This window comes from Pongo abelii, chromosome 18 (genome assembly GCF_028885655.2).
Source record: "Pongo abelii isolate AG06213 chromosome 18, NHGRI_mPonAbe1-v2.0_pri, whole genome shotgun sequence".
NCBI classification, from domain to species: Eukaryota; Metazoa; Chordata; class Mammalia; order Primates; family Hominidae; genus Pongo; species Pongo abelii.
This window is the reverse complement of record NC_072003.2, coordinates 16,082,067-16,106,576: the sequence shown is the minus strand read 5'-3', so window position 1 is coordinate 16,106,576 and position 24,510 is coordinate 16,082,067. Positions and strand designations below refer to the sequence as shown.

The following is a 24,510-nucleotide window of genomic DNA, read 5'->3' as shown; positions in this document are numbered from 1 at the left end:
TAATCCAGCACTTTGGGAGGCCAAGGCGGGCAGATCACTTGGGGTCAGGAGTTTGAGACCAGCCTGGCTATCCCCATCTCTACTGAAAATATGAAAAATGAGTCAGGCGTGGTGGCGTGCATCTGTAATCCCAGCTACTTGGGAGGCTGAGGCAGGAGAATCACTTGAACCCGGGAGGCAGAGGTTGCAGTGAGCTGAGATTGCGCCACTGTATTCCAGCCTGGGTGACAGAGCACCAGAGACTCCATCTCCAAAAAAAAAAAAAAAGGTGAAGGACTGACCAGGGAGGAGACTAGACTCTCCTGGAGTCCTAGAAGCCACATGAGAGTATGCTTGCAGGAGGGGAGAGCCCAGCTGTGTCATGGCTGCCGATGGGGCAAATGAGGCAAGTGCAGTTGGTCCCCTGAGTCATCTGGTGGCAGCCATTGGTGGCATTGTCAAGACCTAGCCAGTGGACTGCAGGGGTGAGAGCCTGAGTGCAGAGCGTTGATGAGAGAGTAGGAGAGGGGCTAGAGAGGGCGAGTGGAGACAGCTATTTCCAGGAGGTTGGCTGCAGACAGGAGTAAGGAAATGCAGCAGTAATGGCAGGGACGTGCAGCAGGAATTGTTTCTTCCCATCAGCTGTATTGAAGTATCATTGACAACAACTGTGTATCTTTATGGTGTACAATGTGCTGTTTTGATCTGTACGTTGTGAAATGATTAAATCAAGTTAATAAACATATTCATCACTTCACATACTTTTTTTTGGTGTTGAGACCATTTAGGATATAATCTCTTAGCAATTTTCAAGGAAACAATCCTGTATTTTTTAATTTTTTTGAGACTGAGTCTTGGTGCGACGCCCAGGCTGGAGTGCAATGGCGCGATCTCGGCTCACTGCCACCTCTGCTTCCCGGGTTCAAGTGATTCTCCTGCCTCAGCCTCCCGGGTAGCTGGGATTACAGGCACCCACCACCATACCTGGCTAATTTTTTTTAGTAGAGACAGGGTTTCACCATATTAACCAGGCTTTGTTCTGCCAACAATCCAGTATTCTTAACTATAGCCACCATGCTATCCCCTAACCCGCCAGAACTCATTCATCCTGTCCAACTGAAGCTTTGTACTTTTTGACCAGCATCCCCCCATCACTCCCCTGCCCCGGCCCCAACCTCTGGTAATCACCATTCTGCTCTCTGCTTCTATGCTTGACTTTTAAGATTCCATTTGAGTGAGATCATGTGGTATTTTGTCTTTGTGTGCCTGGTTGAGTTCACTTAGCATAATGTCCTCCATGTTTATCCATGTCGTCACAAATAAAAGGATTTTCTTCTTTTTTAAGGCTGACTAGCTTTCCATTGTGTATATACATCACATTTTGTTTATTCATCTGTGGCTGGACACAGGTTGATTCTGTATCTTGGCTATTGTGAATAGTGCTTCAATAAACATGAGAGCGCAGATAAATAACTCTTTGACATACTGGTTTCATTTCCTTTGGATAAATATGCAGTAGTGGGATTGCTGGATCTTATGGCAGCTCTGTTTTTAGTTTTCTGGAGGACCCTCCATGCTGTTTTCCATAATGGCTGTACTAATTTACATTCCTACCCACAGTGTACAAGGGTTCCCTTTTCCCAGTCCTTACCAACATTTATCTTTCTTCTCTTTTATAACAGACAACTTAACAGGTGTGAGGTGCTATCTCATTGTGGTTTTGATTTGCATTTCTCCGATGATTGGTGGTGTTGAGCAGCTGGTCATACACCTGTTGGCAGTTTGGATGTCTTCCTTGAGAAATGTCTATTTGCATCCTGTGTCCATTTTTTAATCAGGTTATATTTTCTTGCTATTGAGTTGTTTGAGATCCTTTTATATTTTGGATATTAACCCCTTATCAGATCTATTTTGCAAACAGTTTCTTCCATTTGGTAAGTTGTCTCTTCACTCTGTTGATGGTTTCCTGAGAATTTCTTTTTTTTGGAGATGGAGTCTCATTCTGTCACCCAGATCTTGGCTCACTGCAACCTCTGCCTCCCTGGTTCAGGTGATTCTCCTGCCTCAGCTTCCTGAGTAGCTGGAATTACAGGCGTGCACCATCACGCCTGGCTAGTTTTTGTATTTGTAGCAGAGACGAGGTTTCACCATGTAGGCCAGGCTGGTCTTGAGCTCTTGACCTCAAGTGATCTGCCTGCCTCGGCCCCCAAAGTGTTGGGATTACAGGTGTGAGCCACTGCACTCGGCCTCTTGAGAATTTTTTTTGAAGAGAGACAGTCAGCACTCAGCAGTTGTTTATGAAGCGCCTGCTGTGTGCCAGGTACCAGGCCACTATCTGACTTAAAATGGGGAACAAGACAGAATTCCTGGGTACGTGGGATTTCCATTTTCCTGGGAATCATGGCGGAAGAGGCAGGAATGGCCATTGGCAGCTCTGCTTAATTCCACATGTTCACAACCATTGGTCTACTGGCTTCCTCCACTTGGACTTAGGATAGCTAAAGCAGAACATCTGCTTTTCCCACCAAACTTTCAATTTTTCCCCAGTCTTCCCCACTGTATTAGTTTTCTTTTGCTGTGGCAACAAATGGCTGATAACAAATTATCTTACAGATTCGGAGGTCAGAAGTCTGCTGTGGATTTCAGTGGGCTGAATGAGGTGCTGGCAGGATTGTATTCGTTTCCATAGACTCTAGGGGAGAATTCCTTTCCTTGCTCATTCCGTTGTTGACAGAATCCAGTTCCGAGTAGCTGAATGACTAAGGTTCCCGCTTCTGGTTGGCTCTTAGCTGGGGGCTGTGCCCTGAGCTCTGGAGGCCCCCAGAACCCAGAACCCAGAACCAGCAATGGCATGTCAAGTCCTTTTCATTCTTGGAATCTGAATTCCTCTTCTCCTGCTTCTCCTCTGTGGTTGTCTTCTGCCATCCCTCTCTTCTGCTTTCAACTGGAGGGCATTCTCTGCTTTTAAGGGCTCACGTCATTAGATTGGGCTCACACAGGTAATCCAGTATACTCTCCTATCTCAAGGTCTATAACTCTAATTATATCTGCAAAGTCTCTCTTGCTATGTGCAGTAACATATTCACAGCATCTTTGTGGCATGGGCATCTTTGGGGGCCATTCTGCCTACCACAAGCATCTCTCTCTTCCTCTCTCTCTTTTTAAGAGAGACAGGGTCTTGCTCTCCCACCCAGCCTGGAGTGCAATGGCACAACTTTAGCTCACTGCAGCGTTTAACTCCTGGGATCAAGCGATCCTCCTGCCTCAGCCTCCTGAGTAGTTGGGAAGTTGGGACTACAGGCACGTACCACCATGCCTGGCTCATTTAAATTTTTTTTTTTTTTTTGTAGCATCAGGGTCTCTCTGCATTGCCTAGGCTGGTCTCGAACTCCTGATCTCAAGTAGTCCTCCCACCTCAGCCTCCCAAAGTGCTAGGATTACAGATGTGAGCCACCGTGCCCAGCACCCACTCATAAATGCCACCACTTGGTTGCTCAAACCAGAAATCTGGGAGTCATCCTGTGTTTTTCTGCAGACTTTGTCTCTCATTTACAATCCATAGCCAGTCCTGCTAGTTCCAAAATACACCCTGGAGATGAATGGCCATTTGTGACTGTCCTCACTGCTATCGCCTGGGTCAGGCCCCCAGAGTCTCTTGCCTGGGATGCTATTGTAGCTCCGAGCTGGTCACCCACTTTCCATCCTGGCTTCTGTGCAGTCTGCTCTTCACACAGCAGCCAGAGTGATTTAGCAATCAGCAAACAGATCACAGCTCCCGGCTTCCGGCTCCCCTGATGAAAGGCCTCCACCGGCTTTGCCTCATCCTGAGAATAAGATGTGAAGTTTCCCCTGCAGCTTCCAGCCCCGTGTCATCTGCCGCCACCTGCCGTCCTGCTCTGACTGGTCACCTCGTCTCTGTGTGTACCTTCTTTCAGTCACAGTGGCCTTTCTGTTCCCGGAAGAAGTCCCGCGTTCCCTTGTCATCGCACTTGCCATTCCCTTTGCCAGAACATTCCACCTGTGATAGCCCCACGATGGAACTTCGAGTCAGTCAGTTGTCTGTGTGGTTGAGGTCTCCCCACAGAGGCCCAGCCTGCGTGTCTGCAGGAGCTCTCCTGAGGCACCCTCTCTGGTTTATGTTTTGCATAGAAATTGTTACTCCCAGAAATTCTCCTTACTTATCTGCTCATTTGCTGCAAGCCAGATGTAAATGCTCAGCAGGAACTGCCTCTCATGTTCCACTCCCCACGGGTCCCAGGGCCCTGACCCATGGCAGTCGCTCACAGTGTATATACTGGGGCAGCAAATGCAATGGTGGCATCAGAATTCTAGAGCCTTCTTGGAGAGTAAATGGTACTTCACTGCCTTTCCATCTTAGTAGCTCAGAGGAAACGTGGAACTTGTAACGTTTTGGGAGGTAGTTCCCGAATCAGACGTCTCCTCTGTTAAAGGTGCCCAGTGTGGAGAGCGTTGTTATTTTTTATCTAGTATATAATGAGACACCGAGGAGGACTTCCAGCCTCCCTTGGGACATTTCCCTGAGTCTCTATCGGAGGAGGACTTGTGTCTTGTGTCATTCTCTCTCACTATGATAGCCTGTTACAAAGAGATCCTCCGCAGACAAGAGTTGTTCCATCAGCAGACAGAGAGCTGGATTCAGCCCTCTGGCAGGAGGACCACGCCTCCCTCCCCAGATTCCCCCTCCTCTCTCTCCTGCCCTCCGCTTCCCCAGAGCTTCCTTGCTTTGGGTTCCTAGACATAATTAATATTTTCTGGGAAGTTGTCTAGGCTGTACATCATCTCCGTGGGCTTTTGAAATAGCCTCTGGTTTGTCATTTACTATATCGTTCCGATTTGTCAAGGTCTCCTTCTCAACATGGGGAAAAAATGCACTCCGCTTCCAGGTGTACATGGGAATCGTTTAAAATACAGCGTGATCACAGCTGGGCCACCTGGCTGCTCATTCTGCCCCATCTTTGAGAGGAGGCAGCATTGGCTGTGCTGGCTTGGTGTGGCCACTGGCTAAGAAGGTGTCCTCCTCCTCTCTGCCCCTGCCTCCAGCCTGAGCAAGCCCTAGTTCTGCTGGGTGAGGGGGATGCTAGGATGGTTCTCTGCCTCCTCCAGCCCACACCCCCCACCTGACTCCCCGCAGCTTTTATGAGAGCTGTGACTCAGAGGACTGAGGAGCGGATTGAAGCCAGACCAGGGTCACGTGTGGCTTTATGGATGAGAGCCCTTGAATATGATTGTTTTCCCATTTTCTAGTTTTTCTTACCTTTGGGACATTTTTGCATCACCTAATGCTAATCTTCAAACCGTAAGGTACATCAAAATCACCCTGGATAGTTATTAAAATGCAGATTCCTGGCCCTCCTCTCAGATCCACGGAATTCATTTCTGGGAACCGAGACCCACGAATCTGCATTGTAACAAGTTTCCCCTTCCCTCCCAGCCCTCCCCATGTGACTTTGATGAGCGTGGTTCAGGGTCCCCCTTTGAGCCCTGCTGATATAATGGACCTCTCTGCTCGGGTCACCACCACATCAAAGTGCCCTGCCACCCCCTAATCCCCCGCGGCCTCTGCCCCGGCCCCATGAATGCAGCCGCTCAGGTCTTTGCTCCTGCCGATGCGTGGCCACGTTCCTTCGCTCTTCTCTTCTGTTCCCGCAGGAGACAGCTGCCACAGTGAGGCTTCACAAGCACTTCTGTGTGACCCCTTTTTTCTGTCCATTGTGACCTGACCCTATGGCATTCTTCAGAATTCATAAGGGAAGTGAGCTTGCAACGTGATTTCTTTTTTAAACCTGTCTTTTTTATCCCCTTGAAACATGAAACTTTGCCTTGGCCTTGGGTTTCAGGGATGATGAGTCGTCTTCTGCTGGTGCTACAGGCGTCTTTCTTCCAGCCTTGACATTGTTTTCCTTGTAGGTTCCTGGAGCAGGGATAGATTCTGGATTTCCAACATGAATTGTGTGAGATTTTTGTTGTTTTTTTAACCTCCCTGTTAACGTCTTCCTTCTCATCCTTCATCTATTGTGCGCCTGGTGCTCCTTGAGGGCTTTGTATTCTTGGCTTTGGGCTTCCTTCCCATGCGGCTTGAGGTGCTGGCCCATGGTATCTGTTGTTGTCTAGAAGTCTCTCCACAAAGCCCAGCCCCTCGCAGATGATTTGTCTTCGCCTTCTGAGCTTCTCTTTTCTCTCATGTGGGGTGGGGGCATCCATGTCCTCCTGGTCTCTTGGAGCGCGTTCCACCTTCTGGTGTCTTTCTCCATCTGCTTGCTCTCCCGGGCTTTCTTAGCCAGGTCCCCGGCTGGAGTGGATATTTGCTCTGAGCTTGGGTCTGTGCATGCGTCCCCGGCTGGAGTAAGTGTTTGCTCTGAGCTCGGGTCTCTGCACGCGTCCCAGGCTGGAGTGAGTGGTTGCTGAGCTCGGGTCTGTGCACATGTCCCAGTTCTGCTTTGCTGTTCGTCGTTCATCCTCTGGATCTTGTTTAAAAAGTGAATGTTAGAACTGAAATTGACTCAGTGTTTCCCTTGGTTTGATAAATGAGGAGACCGAGGCTCTAGGAAGTGAGGTGACTGTTCAAAAGGTCACAGAACACTCCCTGGAAATTTGTCAGCTATCAAAATTTAAACTGCATCGCCTTTGACTCAGCAGCTTCATTTCTAGACGTCCATCCCGAAGAGATACTTAAGCACATGCACGAAGAGACAGGCACGAGGCTGTAGATGGTGGTGTTATTTGAATTGGGATCAATAAAAGGCTGGTGGAATAGATTGTCGGTTCGATCCTAAAATGCAGCGATGATAAAGAACGGGGCTGGTCTGTGTGCACCGGCGGGATGAGAGCGCAGGCCTGTCGCGGAGTAAGAGGTAGCAACGCGGCAAGCTGTGCCATTTGTCTCTGATAGAAAACAAAACCAGTAAGAGTACACAAACCTGTGACAGTGGTGAGGAGGCCAGGGCAGTGATGAAGGGTGATGTGCACTTTCTGTGCTCTGGACTTAGGCATTTGAATTGTTTTAATACAGATGGCATTCACAAACCATGCAGTTCACGTGTTCTAAGTGTATATAATTCAGTGGTTTTCCGTGTATTCACAGAGTTGTGCAACCATCACCACCGTCCAACTCCAGAACATTTTGATGAGATCCTGTTCCTATTTGCAGTCACTCACCTCTCCCTGCAGCCCTTGGCAACTATGAAACTACCTTCTGTTTCTGTGTATTATCTGTTGAAGGCAGTAGACTCAGCTCCTTCATGTGCAGAATGGGAAGCCAGATGAACTGGATCAGAGTATGTAAAGTGCTTGCCATGGTGCTGGGCACTTAGCCAGCCTCCAGTGAAATGTTAACTGACGTTGTTATTGTCATGTCCTCTCTTCTTGGACAGTTGTCCAACTTTTTTTTTTCTTTGAGACAGGATCTCACTCTGTCACCCAAGCTGGAGTGCAGTGGCATGATCTCAGCTCACTGCAACCTCTGCCTCCTGGGTTCAAGCAATTCTTCTGCCTCAGCCCCCTGAATAGCTAGGATTACAGCCACCGACAGGCCCAGCTAATTTTTATATTTTTAGTAGAGATAGGGTTCTGCCATGTTGGCCAGGCTAGTCTCAAACTTCTGATGTCAGATGGCCCGCCCGCCTCGGCCTGCAAAAGTGCTGGCATTACAGGTGTGAGCCACTGTGCCTGGCCCCAACATCTTGAATAGTTGTATGGACCCCATGAGAGAGAATGAGCTCTCTAGAAATCTAACAGATTATCATACAACTTGTTGGCCTGGTTGGGAGTTATACCCTGTCCCTATTCCTTGATATGCAGGGGTCTGGCATAGGCACAACAGGGCCATACACATTTAAAAATGGACATATGTTTTCCCTGCAGTGAACATGTTACTTATATAATTTGAGAAAATAAACTTTTTAAAGAAACAAAGAGAAAACATCATAAAGCCATGTTAAATGCACCTTGTTAGTTGGATGGCATCCCTAGTGAGAGTGACAAATTTTGTCTTTGTTGACTGATTTTTTCTAAGTGTTTACAGTCAGGCTCAAGTGAGGTATTGGTCAGTAATTCAGTCAGGAAGGAACGAGAGTCCAATTTGTAGATGTTTCATGGGTTCTGAGAAACTAGATGGAGTCTTTGCCCTTTTGAAGCTTCTAATCTAGGTAGACGGTCAAGGTCGTGATCTGATGTTCTGTTAATGACTCCAACGACCTCCACTACCATTGCCATCCATGCAGCATGCTTTCTGGACCAGGCACCCTTCTGATTGATTCAGCTCTTCCTTGATGCCTCCTCTGATGTTAACCTGCAAGAAAGGTGTGATTATTCTCTTCGTTCTGGGCAGGACAGTGTGTGCCGGGCAGCTGAGCCCCTTGCAGAAAGTGGCTGAGTCACGATTTGAACCCAGGTCTGTCTGGCCCCAGCCCCTGTGCCTTTTGTGGTGTTGTGTCCTCACTCTGTTGACATGCATTGTTTTTTAGCTGCCCCATATCTAACTGCCTGTGGTATGGCATAGAATCCTAGCATTGAGGCAGTTCTGTGAAATCCTCTGCATGGGCTTTTGAAATTCCAAGGTTCTCTTCTTAAGGGCAGGTTGCACAGTAATTTCCCGAGGAAGGCTTTGTTCCATAAACCCAGGCCTTACAAACAACAGTTTCCGTCTCTGATATGTATAACTCTGCTGCTTTAAGAATGAATTGCAGAAGTCACATATGCTTATTGCACCAAATAGAAATGCTCCACAGGGCCGGGTGCTGTGGCTCACATTTGTAATCCCAGCACTTTGGGAGGCTAAAGCCAGAGGGTCGCCTGCAGTCAGGAGTGTGAAACGAGCCTGGCTAACAAGGTGAAACCCTGTCTCTACTGAAAATACAAAAATTATCCGGACGTGATGGTAAGTGCCTGTAGTTCCACCTACTTGGGAGGCTGAGGGAGGAGAATCTCTTGAACCTGGGAGGCATAGGTTGCAGTGAGCTGAGATCATGCCACTGCACTCCAGCCTGGGTGACAGAGTGAGACTCTGTTTCAAAAAAAAAAAAAAAAAAATGCTTCAGAGGTTTAGGATGAAAACACTTACTATGTATTGATCTATTGCCCTGCATATCCCAGGGCACAACAGTTAACAGCCTGAGTGTGTCCTTTGTGCTCAGACCACCATGTACATACCTGGATGATACCTTTCCACTCTCACCAAAATAGAACCATACTATATGCATTTCTGTTACTTGTTTAATTTTTGAACCCAGATACATCTGCTGTTTGGAATGAGCTGTTTTTTGTTTTAGTTTTTGTTTGGAATGAGCTGGTTTAAAAACAGCATTTGGGGTGACCCATGATACCCTGTCCCTTTGCTGACAAGCTGATACTTCCTTTTTTGGGTCTGTAGAGCGCAGTTAGGGCCCAGAGTTCTTTCAAGCAAATACTTTTGCACCACTTGGTTCAGGGCAGGAAATCACTGTGTCTGGGACCGCTGTCCGCATGTTTTATTCCAGCAAAGAAGTGGTTTTCACTGTCAAACTGCTTTTCGCTTGGAGGGGAGAAACATGAGTCTAAAGTTTCCATCGGAGCCTCTGCTGGGCACCATCACATGAGCAGGTGGGACTGTGGCTGGGGAAGGGTGTGATGACAGCTTTGATTTTATGCAACAGCCATTCCCAGCTGTCCCCGTGGATGCATTATATATTTAGCTGATCTCTTGGAAGAGAGATGCAGCTTCGAAACAGGTGAGCAGATTTCTTAGGAAAGACACATGAGACATGAAACTTAATGGACAGGCGTTCTGATTTTAAAAAGAGGGCAGGCTTTCACTCTTGCATTTGGCTTTTAAAAAATTCTTATGTCGGCCAGGCACAGTGGCTCATGCCTATAATACTAGCACTTTGGGAGGCCGAGGTGGGTGGATCAATTGTGCCTAGGAGTTTGAGACCAGCCTGGGAAACATGGCGAAACTTCTACTCTACCAAAAAAAAAAAAAAAAAAAAAAAAAGGTGCAAAATTAATTATCTGGGTTTGATGGCACACGCCTATAGTCCCAGCTACTTGGGAGGCTGAGGTGGAGGATCACCTGAGCCTGGGGAGGTCGAGACTGCAGTAAGCCATGATTGTATCACTGCACTCCAGTCAGGGTGACAGTGAGAGACCCTGTCTCAAAAAAAAAAGAAAACTCTTATCTTTGACAGTTGGCGTGAGAATAGGAAGTAATTTCTATTTTTCTCATGTTTAATTCTCACAAGAGTTACCATTATCCCCATTTTAGAAATGAGGAAACTGAGGTTCAGAGAAAGGAAGTAATGAGTCCAAGAGCTGCTAGTTAGTGACACCTATAGGAAAAACAGATTGTGTTTTTTCTTTTTTTAAAATAGAGACAGGGTCTCACCATGTTGCCCAGGTTGGTCTTGAACTACTGGGCTCAAGCAATCCTCCTGCCTCAACCTCCCAAAGTGCTGGGATTGCAGGTGTGAGCTACTGTGTCCAGCTTCAGGTTGTTTTTCCGTTTATACTCATGCCACTCTCAACACACCATTTTTGCTGCCACACGTGTGGGGGTTTCTTCTACACCAGGCAATTCTCCAACTCCAGCCGGGGTCTCTACAGTTCAATTCTGACAGGATGTCATAGGGTAAGGGCTTAGTCCCCCAGGACTGCCCCTATTTCGGATTTCATTTGCAAGTTCATGTTGTCACCTGTGCTTCAACCAACCAGCCCCTCTGGAGACCATGGTCTACCAGTCATCTCAGTAGCTTACAAAACAACACCTGTCACTTAGGAGATTCCAAGGGACTTCGGAGCTGTATGCCAGGAAATGTTGCAAAATCAAATAATATATATTTGCTATTATGAATTATAGTGTCACTGTGATAGAGCCAAAATTTGAACCCAGAGATGGCGTATGTCTCTGCCCACACTATTGATCATCTGCAGTTCTCCATCTATTATTTAAAAAAAAAAAAAGAATATCCCACTCAAACAACATGGTTCTTGGTCTTGGTCTCGTTCTTGAGGGATACAGTCAAGTATGTAGAATTTTTTTTTTCCTTTGAGATGGAGTCTTGCTTTGCCACCCAGGCTGGAGTACAGTGGCACAATCTCAGCTCACTGCAACCTCTGCCCCCTGGGTACAAGCGATTCTCCTGCCTCAGCCTCCTGAGTAGCTGGAGTTACAGACACCCGCCACCACGGCTGGCTAATTTTGTATTTTTAGTGGAGATGGGGTTTTACCGTGTTGGCCAGGCTGGTCTCGAACTCCTGATCTCAAGTGATCCACCTGCCTCAGCCTCCCAAAGTGCTGGGATCACAGTGAGCCACTCTGCCCGGCCCAGTCTGTACTTTTTGGGTAGTGTTTCCTTGGCTTGGACATCACTGGCTTTTTAGTGGAGAATCCATTACCTGGGAAGTAGGTTCGTATAATGTGTTTATAAAGCATTTGGAAAGGTTAAAATTTATAGTTTTCTTAAATCGTGAGTAGACAACCAAAAATGTTAGCATGGGTGCGAGTGTGTGTGAGTGTGTGTGTATGAGAGTGTGTGAATGTGAGTGTGTGTGTGAATGTGAGTGTGTGTGTGTGAATGTGAGTGTGTGTGTGAATGTGAGTGTGTGTGTGAGTGTGTGTGTGAGAGTGTGTGTGTGTATGAGTGTGTGTGTGTGGGGGGGCATGCAGGGGAGTAGGCTCCCTTTGGTGTTTAACACACGGCCTTGGATGTTCCCAAGCGGTGGATTTTGAAATTAGGCAGGCTGGGGTTTGCATCACTGGGTTCTTCATTGACAGCATTTTCTAAAACCCAGCCCTCCATTTTCTCAGCTCTGAAATAGAGATTTCATGCCGTGGTGTTTGAAGCCTCAAGTGGGATTGTTAAATTGTGCAGGCCATGCTGTGCTCCTGGGGCCCTATAGGCAGTAGCCTCTTAGCACCTTTATTGCTGCCTGTGGATTTGTGTTTGTGCTGGAGCCCAAGACCATGGCAGGGCACTGGAACCTCCCTAATCCTGCGGGAGCAGCCACATGTGCTCAGCTGTTGACCAGGGCTGTCCGGAAAGAGCAGCGCCTCTGGAAGGTGCTGTAGCTGGAGGCTGTTGGGTAACCACATTCCTTGCAGTGGAATAGCAAGTTATCTTTTGGAGGGAGATCTGAGCTGTTTACTCCCTGGCTTCTACCTCCCAGCCTCTGCACTGCATATACCCTGTGGAGTGATCCCTAAAAATGTCCAATCACCCCAGTTCTTCTGAATCCTCCAGGGGCTGCTTATTTTGCTCAGAATAAAATACCATAGCCTGCAAACCCTTATTGTCCCCTCTCTGGTCTCATTTCCTACCAATGTTTCCCTCCTTCATTATCCTTTAGCCACACGGGGCCTCCTCACTGTTGGTAGAACACGTGGGTGCCCGCCCCAGGCCCTTTGCATTTGTGGTTTCCGGGAACGTTCTCTCCAGGGCTGTGTGGAGCTCACTCCCCTGCCTTATCCTAGTCTCTGCTCAGACAGTTCCTCACTAGAGAGGCCTTTCTTCGAACCTTATTTAACTAGCACTCGCCACCATCATTTTCTCACACTTCCTCTAGCCCTTCTCCTGGCCTGGCGTATTAAATAGTCACTTCTTGGGTCTCTGAGTCTCCTCACTGGAACAGAAGCTTCAGATTGGCACTCACTTTTCCCTCCCTTGATACATCCCTGTATCTCTAGTGCCTGGTACCTGGCAGGTAATGAACCTTCAGTAGCTAGTTGTGTAGGAACTAAATGAAAGACTTGCCCAAAGTCACCCCTGCTAAGCAGTGGAGCCAGACTTTGACTCCCAGGATCTGTTTCATTGCAGAGCTCCAGGGTCTTGTTGCCAGTGTTTCTCCCTTTGCCACAGTGAGCACTTGAAGATGGTGGATATTACTGTTAGGAAGATCATTTCCTTTGTTGGAACACTGTGGATAACCGGTGTCTTGTAGACATCATTGGCATCTCACCTGGAAGGGTCCTTTTTCCTTCGGAACCGTAAAGTGTCCCAAATTTCCCAAGACACAGAACCTTGCCCATTGTTATGGGACCGGGGCATACCTCATTTTGTGCATTTGAATGCCCTGGGAAACCATCTCCGAATTTAAAATGATTCTTTATTTTCGCCACCAACATCTCACACTGTTTGCATCTGGGTCATGCTCAGCTTGTTCACGTTGAAAGCAAAACAGTAACCTCATCATACTGTTTGCCATGCCGCTCTCCATGGTATCAGAAGTTTCACTTAATTTAGACGGAAAACCCTATGTGTTCTCTGGTGCCTGCTAGCAAGCTCAGCAGAGTTTCTACCTATTTTAGATGACTTAACACAGATACCCCCAAACAGATGTGGCTGGCTGCAATGAGGTGAAAAGTTATGAATGTTCTCTAAGTTTAGATGACCTGCTGATGGTACTGACTAACCTACAGCTTTTCTGGAACATGAAAATTAGTTTTTACTCAACATAAATGTCTATATACTTCTACCAAACACAGTCTCCCTGTCTATTTGAATGTAAAGAGAGAAGGCTTCTTCTTTTTGCCAAATCATTATTTTCCCATTTGGAGTGGAACTTTTATAATTATGCCATCAGGGAGACACAGGAGAAAGTTGCTGACTATTCAGAGTACAGGCAAGTAAGTAGAGTGTGGATTTTTCCCGTGAGTAAGGTAGGTGTTAACTAGGTCGATTGGCTCAGTGGGAAATCCCAGTTAATAGCATCACCATCTTCACATTTGGCACGAGATTAAGATGGCCAGACTGAATCCTGCTTGGAGGCTCCAGGGAGATTTTGATGTGAAAATACTGTGTAATCTGCAGTGCTATGTAAATTGAAGCAGTATCATTATTTTGATTTCTGCGACAACCCATTATATATGGATATAGTTTTCAAATTTTAATTAGAAAATTTGAAATTAAATACAGCCTTATTTTTTGCTTTTTGACCTATCTTTCTATTTGAGCTTTTTAAGCACAATGTGAGTTTCTGATTGACCATGGAAATACCCAGCCATGTAGATGAAAGCTTCTGTCTTCTTGGATTCTAGCAGGTGTACTTGTCATGCAGTCCTTGACCAGGGCAAAATACAAAGTTCTGAACACTGTCAAGGTGACTCAGAATATGGGCAGAAATTTTTAATGCATTTCAGATTGCATTGCTAACCAATGTCTTGAAGCCTTCTATTTTTGAAGTCAGTGTGAGCTATGATCGACATGAATAGAGAAGTATGTTTTTCTCTTGGGGTATTAAATTGTCATTCTTTCCATTTTACTTTACATTATTATTATTATTTATTATTATTTGAGATGGGGTCTCACTCTGTTACCCAGGCTGGAGTGCAGTGGTGCGATCTTGGGTCAGTGCGGTTTCCACCTCCCAGGTTCAAGCGATTCTTCTGCCTCAGCCTCCCAAGTAGCTGGGACTACCATCATGCCCAGCTAATTTTTGTATTTTAAGTAGAGATGGGGTTTCACCATGTTGGCCAGGCTGGTCTCGAATTCCTGACCTCAAGTGATCCACCCACCTTGGCCTCCCAACATCCTAGAGATTACAGATGTTGGCCCCCACATCCAGCCCCATTCTTTCAGTTTTAAAACTCATAAATCACCCTCAGGAAAGATGCAACTTAGAAAAGTTGTAGTTTGATCGGTTGCAAATGTTTGTATTTATTGTTTAGATTTGACTTTCAGAATTCAGTCACAATTGATTCTTTACGAATTGATTGGTTTATTGGGGGGATGTGAAAAGAGTGTAGAATGGTGTTATCTGTTATTTTTGTCTCTCAAATGACTTGACATTACTCAGACTTTAATTGTGCTGCCTTCCTTAATACCCAGATGTTCTTTTACTCCGAAGGCTAATGAACCTTCTCGACTTGAAAGTAAATCTGATGTTGTGCTTGCATGAACTTAGCCTCATGGGATGAATGGTCTCTCATGTCTTGACCCCACATACTCACCTTTGGCAGTTGAGAGGTGGGAGACATCTAACCTGTTCAGTCGATTCCCTCACTTTGTAAATATTAATCCTTACGCTGTGGAGCAACATGGCACATTTACCTCTTATTTTTGTTTTTATTTTTTTGTGCATGTCATCTACATGAAATGATATCACCATCTCTGTAACTTCATGGTCTAAGTCAGTCTAATTTAAAGTGGTCTCTCGGCTGGGCACAGTGGCTCATGTCTGTAATCCCAGCACTTTGGGAGGGCAAGGTGGGTAGATCACCTGTGGTCAGACATTCGAGACCCACTTGGCCAACGTGGTAAAATGCCATCTCTACTAAAAATATAAAAAATTAGCTGGGCGTGGTGGTGTGTGCCTGTAATCCCAGCTACTCGGGAGGCTGAGGCGGGAGAATGGCTTGAACGGGGGAGGTGGAGGTTGCAGTGAGCCAAGATCGCGCTACTGCATTCCAGCCTGGGTAACAGAACGAGACTCTCTCAAATAAATAAATAAGTAAATAAATAAAGTGGTCTCTCAAGAAGTAACTATGGAATGTTTAAAGACTGTACGTTAGTTAACTATTGTTGTGTAACAAATTACCCCACAGTTAGATGGCTTAAAACAACAAACATTTACAATCTCACAGTTGGTGTGGGATAGACAGCCTGGGTGTGGCTTAGCCACATGCCTGGCTCAGGGTCTCTCCTAAGACTCTATCATGGCGTCAGTTGGAGGCTGCGGTTGTCCCAAGGCTCCACTGGAGGAGGGTGCACTGCCCTCGTGTGGCTCATGGGGGCTGTTGGCTGTGTGCATCAGTTCCTTGCCATGAGGTTCTCTCCGTAGGGAGCTCATAAGAATAAATGAACAAGAGAGGTCACCTCACACAAAAGCTGCAGTCTTTATAACTTAATCTCAGTGGTGAAACCCCATCACTTCTGCCATAGTCTGTTTATTGGAGGTGAGTTAGTAAGTCCAGCCTATGCTCAAGGGGTAGGGATTATATAAGAATGTGAATGGCAAGGGGCATTGGAACCATCTTTGTTGAATGTAATATATTGGAACCATCTTTTTTTCTTTTGTTTTTTTTGAGACAGAGTCCCACTCTGTTGCCCAGGCTGGAGTGCAGTGGCGTGATCTCGGCCCACCGCAACCTCCGCCTCCTGGGTTCAAGTGATTCTCCTGCCTAAGCCTCCTGAGTAGCTGGGATTACAGGCATGTGCCACCATGCCCGACTAATTTTTGTATTTTTAGTGGAGACCAGGGTTTCACCCGGTTGGGCAGGCTGGTGTCGAACTCCTAACCTCAAGTGATCCACCTGCCTTAGCCTCCCGAAGTGCTGGGATTCCAGGCGTGAACCACTGCGCCCTGCCTGGGGTCCATCTTTGAAGCTGCCTACTGATGGGAAAAGTATGATATAGTTAGGCTTAATTTTGTATTATTTCATACATGGAATTGAAATTTTTGGCATGCTTGCTAAAACTGAACCAGGGCAGCAAGGAAGTCAGGTAGTTGCAGGGGAGGGTTGACTGGCTCGTTGCTAAGAGAACTTCTGTAAATTCATGACTGTCCAGGGTCTTTCCCCAAGCCTTCAAAGTCAAAAGCTTATTTCTGCATCTCTACACCTGCCGGTGTTGAAGATTGCTGATTCTTCTTAAATATAGTCCCAGAGGGGCTGGTGCCTTGGGGACAGGAGGCCAGTGGCTTGATTGCTAATGAGATGTGTGGACTTGAAGTGGGTTGAATGAACCGTGATGAGCAGGACCTCCTTGCAGAGGGCAGCAGCCTGGGCCTGTCCAAGATGAGGAGATCATTTGGAGTCAGGGGCAGAGCAGGGCTGTGTGAGTTCGCCATTTTGGGTATATATTAGCGCCAGGCTCTGCTGAGTAGCTGCAGCCAGCTTCTTGCTGCGGTGCCTGCCAAGGTATCTGTCTCCTGGTTGCCCTGCCGACGGGCTCCACTGCTTTCTTACCTGACTTTTCTAAGTCCTATGGCTAAGTGCAGGCCACCCTCAAATTTGATTACATAGTTTACGTATCACTAATATATAATCATAGTTTACACATAATTTTGTTTGTGTCTTTAAATCAAAACTTTGCAGGTACATAGATAAAGTCATTGGTTCTCTTAGCTTTATTACGAAAGACAGGAGGCCTCTGGCTGTCACCGTCTCCCCCTACCCACCCTTCACAAGCCCCTCTGTGAAGCTTTTCCACTCATGCTTTGGATTGTCGCCTCCATATCTCTGATCAACACGCCTGTTGCCAGTTTTTTATTTTTCAGTTGTTGGAGTTATTTATTTCTCATTGTGGAAGAGGAAGGGTAACTGTCTTTGACTGCTCCACCTCCAGAAAACACACACAACACACAGCTCCCCATCCTCTGGCACAGTCGTATCATCATTTTGGTTAGATCAGTATTCAGTGATGACATTATTATAACTGGAAATGCTCTCCACAGCTGTGAGGTGCATGATCGTTTTTCCTGCACAATCTCTTGATTTCTCTGGTGTTAATACTTAATTCAACTCCAAGTTCGCCCTCAGTGTGTAAATCCCCCTGGTGCCTTCAGGCATTTTAGGCTGCCTCCCACTTGCACCCAGTGCAGTCTCTCCTGGTGCCTTCTGGCCTACTCTAGCCAGAAGCCTGCTGCTCGTGGGCCCACACTCTCCAACTCACTTTTTTTCTTAACAGCTTTCTTGAGATATAATGCACATAACATACAGTTCATCCTTTGAGAGTGCATAATTTCAGTGGTGGTTTTTTGTTGTTGTTGTTGTTGTTGTTATTGTTTGTTCATTTTTGAGATGGAGTTTTCCTCTTGTTGCTCAGGCTGGAATGCAGTGGTGGGATCTCGGCTCACTGCAGCCTCTGCCTCCTGGGTTCAAGTGATTATCATGCCTCAGCCTCCCGAGTATTTGGGGTTACAGGCGCACACCACCATGCCCGGCTAATTTTTGTATTTTTAATAGAGATGGGGTTTCACCATGTTGTCCAGGCTGGTCTCGAATACTTGACCTCAGGTGATCTGCCCACCTCAACCTCCCAATATGCTGGGATTACAGGCGTGAGCCACCACGCCTGACTCTCAGTGGTTTTTATATTCACAAATTGTGTAACGATCGTCACTCTCTAATTACAGAACATTTTTGTCATGCTCCAAAGAAACCTCATACCCTTTAGCAGTCGGTCTTCATCCTTCCTTCCCCCACACCCTGGCAACTAAGACCTTCTCTGGACATTTCGTGTACCTGGGCTCGGGTAAATCTGCAGCCTTTCGGATCTGGCTTCTTTCCCCTGGCTGAATGCTCTCACGGTCTATCGGTGTTGCAGCGTTGAGTTGGCTCTTCATTCCTGTCGTGGCTGAATAGCACTCCCCTGCATGGCTAGACCGCATCTTGTTCACTTACCAGGTGATGGCCATTTGGGTTGTTTATGCTTTTTTGTTACTATGAAATATTCTCCGGCTCCCTTTTGTGTTGGATCCCCTATATCTTGGGATCTATGTATTAGGATTGCTAGAATTCTTCCCTTCTTTAGGTGCGGGGGAAAGTTTCTGCACAGTCACGTGTCTGAAAATGCCTTTATCCTGCCTTTCACGTGGCTTGCCTGGGTGTATAAGGCTCAAAATAATTTTTCTTCAGAATGTTCAAGATGTGTCTTCATTGTTTTCTAGCTTTCCATGTTGCTGTTGAGAAATCCTACGCCATTTCTAGTTTTTATCCTTTGTAAAAATTCTTCTTCCACTTCAGAAGTTGGTAGCCTCTCTTCTCTGTCCCCTGTGTTCTGAAGTCTGTGAGTGAGGCTTGCTTTTGTCCATTTTGCTGGACACTCATTGAACTCTTCCATTCTGCCCCTCGTGTCTGTTGGCTCTGAATTATATCTTTGATTTCCTCTTCTGTGTGTTATCTTTTTCTCCTTTCTTGATCTCTTCTCCATTTGGACTTGTAGTTCTCTGTTCCCCCCACCTCTTTTTTTTTTTTTTTTTTTGAGAGAGTCTTGCTCTGTGGCCCAGGATGGAGTGCAGCTATGCCATCTCAGTTCACTACAACCTCTGCCTCCCAGGCTCAAGCGATCCTCCCACCTCAGCCTCCCGAGTACCTGGGACTACAGCCATGTGGCACCACAGCACACTAATTTTTGTGGTTTTTGCAGAGGTGGGGCTTCGCCATGTTGCCCAGGCTTGTATTCTATTTTGTTATTCGTTGCCTCTGTTTTTTGGAAATTTTGCTACCCTTTCCTTTACAGTCCCTGTTCTATTTCTGCTGTTATAGTTTCACTCTGTAAAAGGGCTTTTGTGTGCTTTGTGTTTTTCTTTTCCTCCTTTTTAAATATCTCCCTATTCTTATTTCATGACTACAGTGTCTCCTCCTCTCTCTCTGGAAATATTACGCACAGTTTGCTTTTGAAGTGTTTTCCCTAAATAGTCTCTCTTTCCTGCAAGTTGCTTTTCTCTGTTTATTCCTGTCTCAGTCTTTCATCTTAGGTGCTTTTCTCAAATGGGATGTGATTTCTAGATGTCTGCTCAGGTGTTGGAGTGGGGTTAGAAATTGATCCGAAGCTCCATGAACATTGACTTTGGGCCTCTTGGGGTGATCTGGCTGTGCCATTCCACTGGAGAACTACCCCTGGTCTCCAAAGTTTTTTTAGATTCCTGGGAGCATACCTTTCCATTCCCTGGCTTAGAGGCACATGCTGTCTGCCTGCTGTTCTGGGAATGAGTGGGGCTGGGGAGAGGGAAGAAGAATGGGAGAAACTCAGAAGTTCAGTGTGTGTTACTTTTATCTCTCCATTAAAAAAATAGAATACCCCAACCTCAACTCAGTCCAGACCTAGCGCGTTTTCTCCAGAGAATAAACATGTATATTCTGCTAATCACTTCTTACACAGACTTTTAAAACCTTTCTTTTGCTTTGTAGTCCTGTGTTCACCGTCACTTCCAGAGGTGTCTTGTGCTAACAGTTCATTAGCCTTTTGTGAATCATTCCATTCTCATCAGATGTTATTTTGGTGGCATCCATGTCTATTTAGGAATGAAATTTTCTCAGGTCTGTCAAGTTATTTATCAGTCATCTACCCGATTCTCAGCTTCTGTAATTTTGTTGTTTTGTTTCCTCTCCAATTCTTTTTTTTTTTTTGAGTGATGTCTTTATAAAAACCTTTTTTTTGCTTTTATCATTATTTTTGACACAAAATTGTACATATGTATGAGGTAGTGTGTGATATTATGATAGATGTATACAAAATTTAATGATCAAATCAGGGTACTTACCATATTCATCATCACCTCACAGGAAACATTTTGTTTTTTTTTTTTTGGGGGACAGAGTCTCGCTCTGTTGCCCAGGCTGGAGGAGTGCAGTGGCACGATCTCGGCTCGCTGCAATCTCCGTCTCCCTGGTTCAAGTGATTCTCCTGCTTCAGCCTTCCGAGTAGCTGGGATTGCAGGAGTGTGCCACCATGTCCAGCTGATTTTTGTATTTTTAGTAGAGGCAGGGTTTCTCCATTTTGGCCAGGCTGGTCTTGAACTCCTGACCTCAAGTGATCCACCTGCCTTGGCCTCCCAAAAGTGCTGGCATTACAGGCGTGAGCCCCACCGTGCCCGGCCTTAATTGACATTTTAATGGGATTTTGAGAGGATGTGAGTGTAAATTACTGTGTTCAGGCTCTCATCTTCACAGAGTTCTTCACAGTTTTTCTTTCCATAACTATTTGGGGTTATCTGTTGTGATTGGGTCACTCTCTGTGTTCGTGGCCCAGGACTCAGGGCTTCTTTCTGTGTGTTCCCTGCTGTCACTCAGGGCCTTGAGCCTTCCGCAGGCTTTAACAGTGTGGCCCGAGGAGGTTTAGCCACCTGGCTTAGTTGCTTCAGTTTTGACTCCTGGTTTTGCTCAGCCTTCCTGACTTTCATCTTCTCCCTGAAGGCCACCCCCATCACTGGGGGGCTAGTCTCAGATCCTTGTTTAGCCTCACTGCCCCTCCATACAGGTGATAGGGCATCCAAGGGGTTTCTTGTCCCAGAACACACAGAAAACTGATCCTGCATCGTTGATGCTTGTTTTGAGGCTTGAGGCTAATCCACGTTCTTAGACATGCTGTGAATGTTTTTCTTTGCCCTTGGTGTGGGAGGTCTTCCCTGTTCTTGTTTTCTGCTTTTCTTGGAACTATCTGGTTCATTCCCAGTTCTTCTTTATTTGTTTTTCCCTACAGAGTGGGTGTATATGGGCATATACATAATCATGGAAACACTACTCGGAGCCGTCTGTGTGCGTGCTTGCTCTGACCTGGGAGCCAGTCTCTTTAACATGTCTTTTGCATTGACGTTCTGTGTTGGTTTCCGAGTTTTTCTAGAGGTTTTCTTGCTGTCATCCTAAGTATGATTTTATAAATGCCAATCCTTGGTTTTACACATATTCTGACCCCCATTAGTGCTCCACAGCTGGCTGTTGGCAGGCACTACCTCACTGGATCACTTTTTTGTTGTAGAAAAAGAAACTTGGCAAATATAAAAGATGTAAGTGGACTGAATGCAGTGGCTCACACCTGTAATCTCAGCACTTTGGGAAGCTGAGGAGGGAGGATCACTTGAGGCCAGGAGTTTGAGACTAGCCTGGTCAACATGGTGAGACCTTGTCTCTACAAAAACTAAAAAAACAAAAAAAGAACTAGCCTGGTGCAGCAGGGTTATGCCTACAGTCCCAGTGACTCAGGAGGCTGAGGCAGGAGGATCGTTTGAGCCCAGGAGTTCGAGGCTATAGTGAGCTAAATGATTGATTGTGCCACTGTACTCCAGCTTGGGTGACAGAGGAGACCCCATCACAAAAAAACAAACAAAACCTCCACCCCCCAAAAAAACCAGCTCTTATGTCTTGCCAAACCTGCCAAAACATTGCCTGTTTACTCCTGAAATGGAAAGTAGTGACAAGATTATTTCCTGACTCCTGTGCTTTTGTCTTCTGACAGTTCTTGCATTTTAAAAATACAGCTTATCGCTTTTTTTTTTTTAAGTGACAAAGTCTAGTTATGTCACCTAGGCTGGATGACAGTGGCATAATCATAGCTCATGGCAGCCTCGACCTCCTGGGCTCAAGCGATCCTCTCACCTCAGCCTCCTGAGCAGCTGACACTACAGGTGCACACCACCATGCCTGGCCTTGTCACTCGCTTTATTGTACTTAGGTGAAAATGTCCCATTGTTGAAGTAGGTAGTAAGTGTGTGTGTGTATGTTTTTCTTGAGAGCTTTTTCAATCTGAAGTCATCTGAGAAAGAAGAATTTTTTTTTTTTTTTAGTGGGAGAATAATTTTTGATACTGTTGAAATATTTATGACATGTCTCTCTTTCTCTAAAGTTATGCCAAATCTTTGGAGTGTTGATGGAGAAGTTACAGTAACTGAACAGAAGCCGGGAGAAATTGCTGAAGAACTTGCAAGCTCCTACGAAAGAAAGCTCATCGAGGTAAGGCCGGTGGAGTCTGTGCATCTTTGTTTCTGATGGTGGCTGCGTTGTAGACTTTCCGGGATAAGCGCAGCCTATTCTAAAGACACGTGAGCAAAACAACCAAGCAACTCCTCCGCCCCGCAAAACAAAACAAGACCAAATCAATGTGCTTTATAAAGAGAAGTATGAGCTGATCCTTTGAAAAATCACTTAAATACTGGAAATTTCTGGCACTTATGATAAGGAAATAAGAGAAAACATATATATGTAACATTAAAAATAAAACAATTGTAAGAGTTGGAGATGAAAACAGTATCACATGCACCTTTGTGCTGTTAAATGTGAAAATATGGATGAGGTGAACTATTTTTCAGAAAAACATTCATTATCAGAATTAATTGAAGATGAGACAAACTGGTCGAAGGGACCCCCTCGCCCTCAAAAGGAAAAAAAAAACCCAAAACACTTTGGAATAAAGTTGTACAAATAACTGAAGAACTGCTTCCTTAGAAGACAGCAAGCCTAGAGGGTTTCATGGTGATTTCTAGGAAACTCTTCAACGTAATACACAAAGAGCCCTTTGCTATTTATATTTCCTGAGAGGGTTTTTATACATCTCTATCTTGGTTCAGGTATGCATTACTGTGATATAAAAAAATTCTGACAAAGATAGCATAAAAAAGAAAACTATCAAATAGAATCATTTGCGTATAAGATGTACAAAAATTCTAGAAAGTCATTACTCAAATTCAGTCGCATATGAAAAGAACAGTGCACATAAAACACAGGGTTTATTTAGGATTGCAAGGATGGCTGCATATTAGGAAATTCATCCATGTAAGTCATCTCATTAGTAGCCTCAAAGAGGAAAACCAGATAATTTTCTTGGTAGGTAATGAAAAATCATTTTATAACCTTATTGATACCTGATTAAAAAAAAGGTAATTCTTGGATATGATAAAGAGGTTTTTCAAAAACCATCAATTTATTACCATATTCAATGGTAAAGTTGAGAAGCTGTGTTTTTGATGAGGTGTGTGTACATGTTGTAATGCTCCCTTGGTGGTAGTATTGTAAGTCATGTCTGTATGTACATACATACACATTCTAAGTATACAAGCAAACTTTTGGTTCTTTCTAAATCTTCTACAGTGAGTTTTATTTTGATAACCAAGAAAACACTCACTCATTGCTGTGGAGACATGCCTGAGCTTGGTTGGGTTTCAGAGGCCCAGGGCCTTGGAGGCGGGTCTCCTTAAGTTCATTGCTGGTTCAGGCTGCCATTCTTACCATCTGTTTTGTCTGGTCTCTAAATTTCCTCTAAAGAAGGAAGGTGGCTTTAGAAACATCTTGCATTCTAACTCAAGTGAGCGCAAGCGCAGGCAAGCTGAGGCCTTAACGCACAGGCTGGTGGGGATGAGTCAAAAGCCAGGCTGGGGAGGCCTGGGGACAGGGCACTCCTGTGTGCTCTCTGCCCACTGCTGTGCCCTTCCTTGGGAGCTCCCTCAGTGGGGCTGTGAGACTCAGACTTGGCTGGTGGCAGTGCCAGGGTTCTGGGCCATGAGTCTGTGCCCGGAAGGCCCAAGTGGAGAGGGAAGCAGGGCCCCAATCTCAGGATTGGGATGACTTGTGTGTATTTCTTTCGCCCAGTGGACTCCGAACCCCTGAAAGGTAGAACTGTGTCTTTGCCACCTCTGTACATTCCACAGCCACTTATTGGCAAATGGTAGATGCTGCGTAACCCTTGAATCTTTAAGTTCTCCTGGGATGGGGATGTCTGGATTTACTGAATGAATGAATGAAGGCCTGATGAGCTAGAGAGGGTGAAAGGTTCTCAGAATGAAAGTGCAGGATGAAAGGTTCTGTTCCTCTGGGGGAACAAGGGTGCTGTGGTGAGGACTCCGTCAGACCAGTGCAGCTCAGCGAGGATGCCTACTTCACAGGGTCCACAAAGGCATTGAGTGCTGGGTCCAGGCAGCGCTCTCCATGGAGATTCTCCACCTGTGGGGCTGCTGCGCAGCGTGTAGGGGTGGGGTGGGGGTGCAAGAAGACAGTGATTGGGTGTTTGACCCTCTGAACCAAGTGCCACTAGTTCATTCATGGGCCGGGTGGTTGGATGATTTATTTCAGTGTTTATGAGATGCCTGCTTTCTGCATCAGAAACAGCAAGA

The 24,510-nt window shown here is 45.8% G+C and overlaps 1 protein-coding gene across 11 annotated transcripts in view; it reads left to right on the top strand.

Annotated features, from left to right (window-relative positions):
- The window catches only part of SNX29 (sorting nexin 29), a 584,658-nt gene that overhangs the window by 267,195 nt on the left and 292,953 nt on the right, over nucleotides 1–24,510 (top strand). For all 11 annotated transcript variants that reach the window (XM_063717589.1, XM_063717588.1, XM_054534732.2 and 8 more), the window contains one exon: nucleotides 22,251–22,357. In XM_063717589.1, coding sequence (XP_063573659.1) covers nucleotides 22,251–22,357 — 107 coding nt within the window. The remainder of the gene's footprint in view (nucleotides 1–22,250; nucleotides 22,358–24,510) is intronic.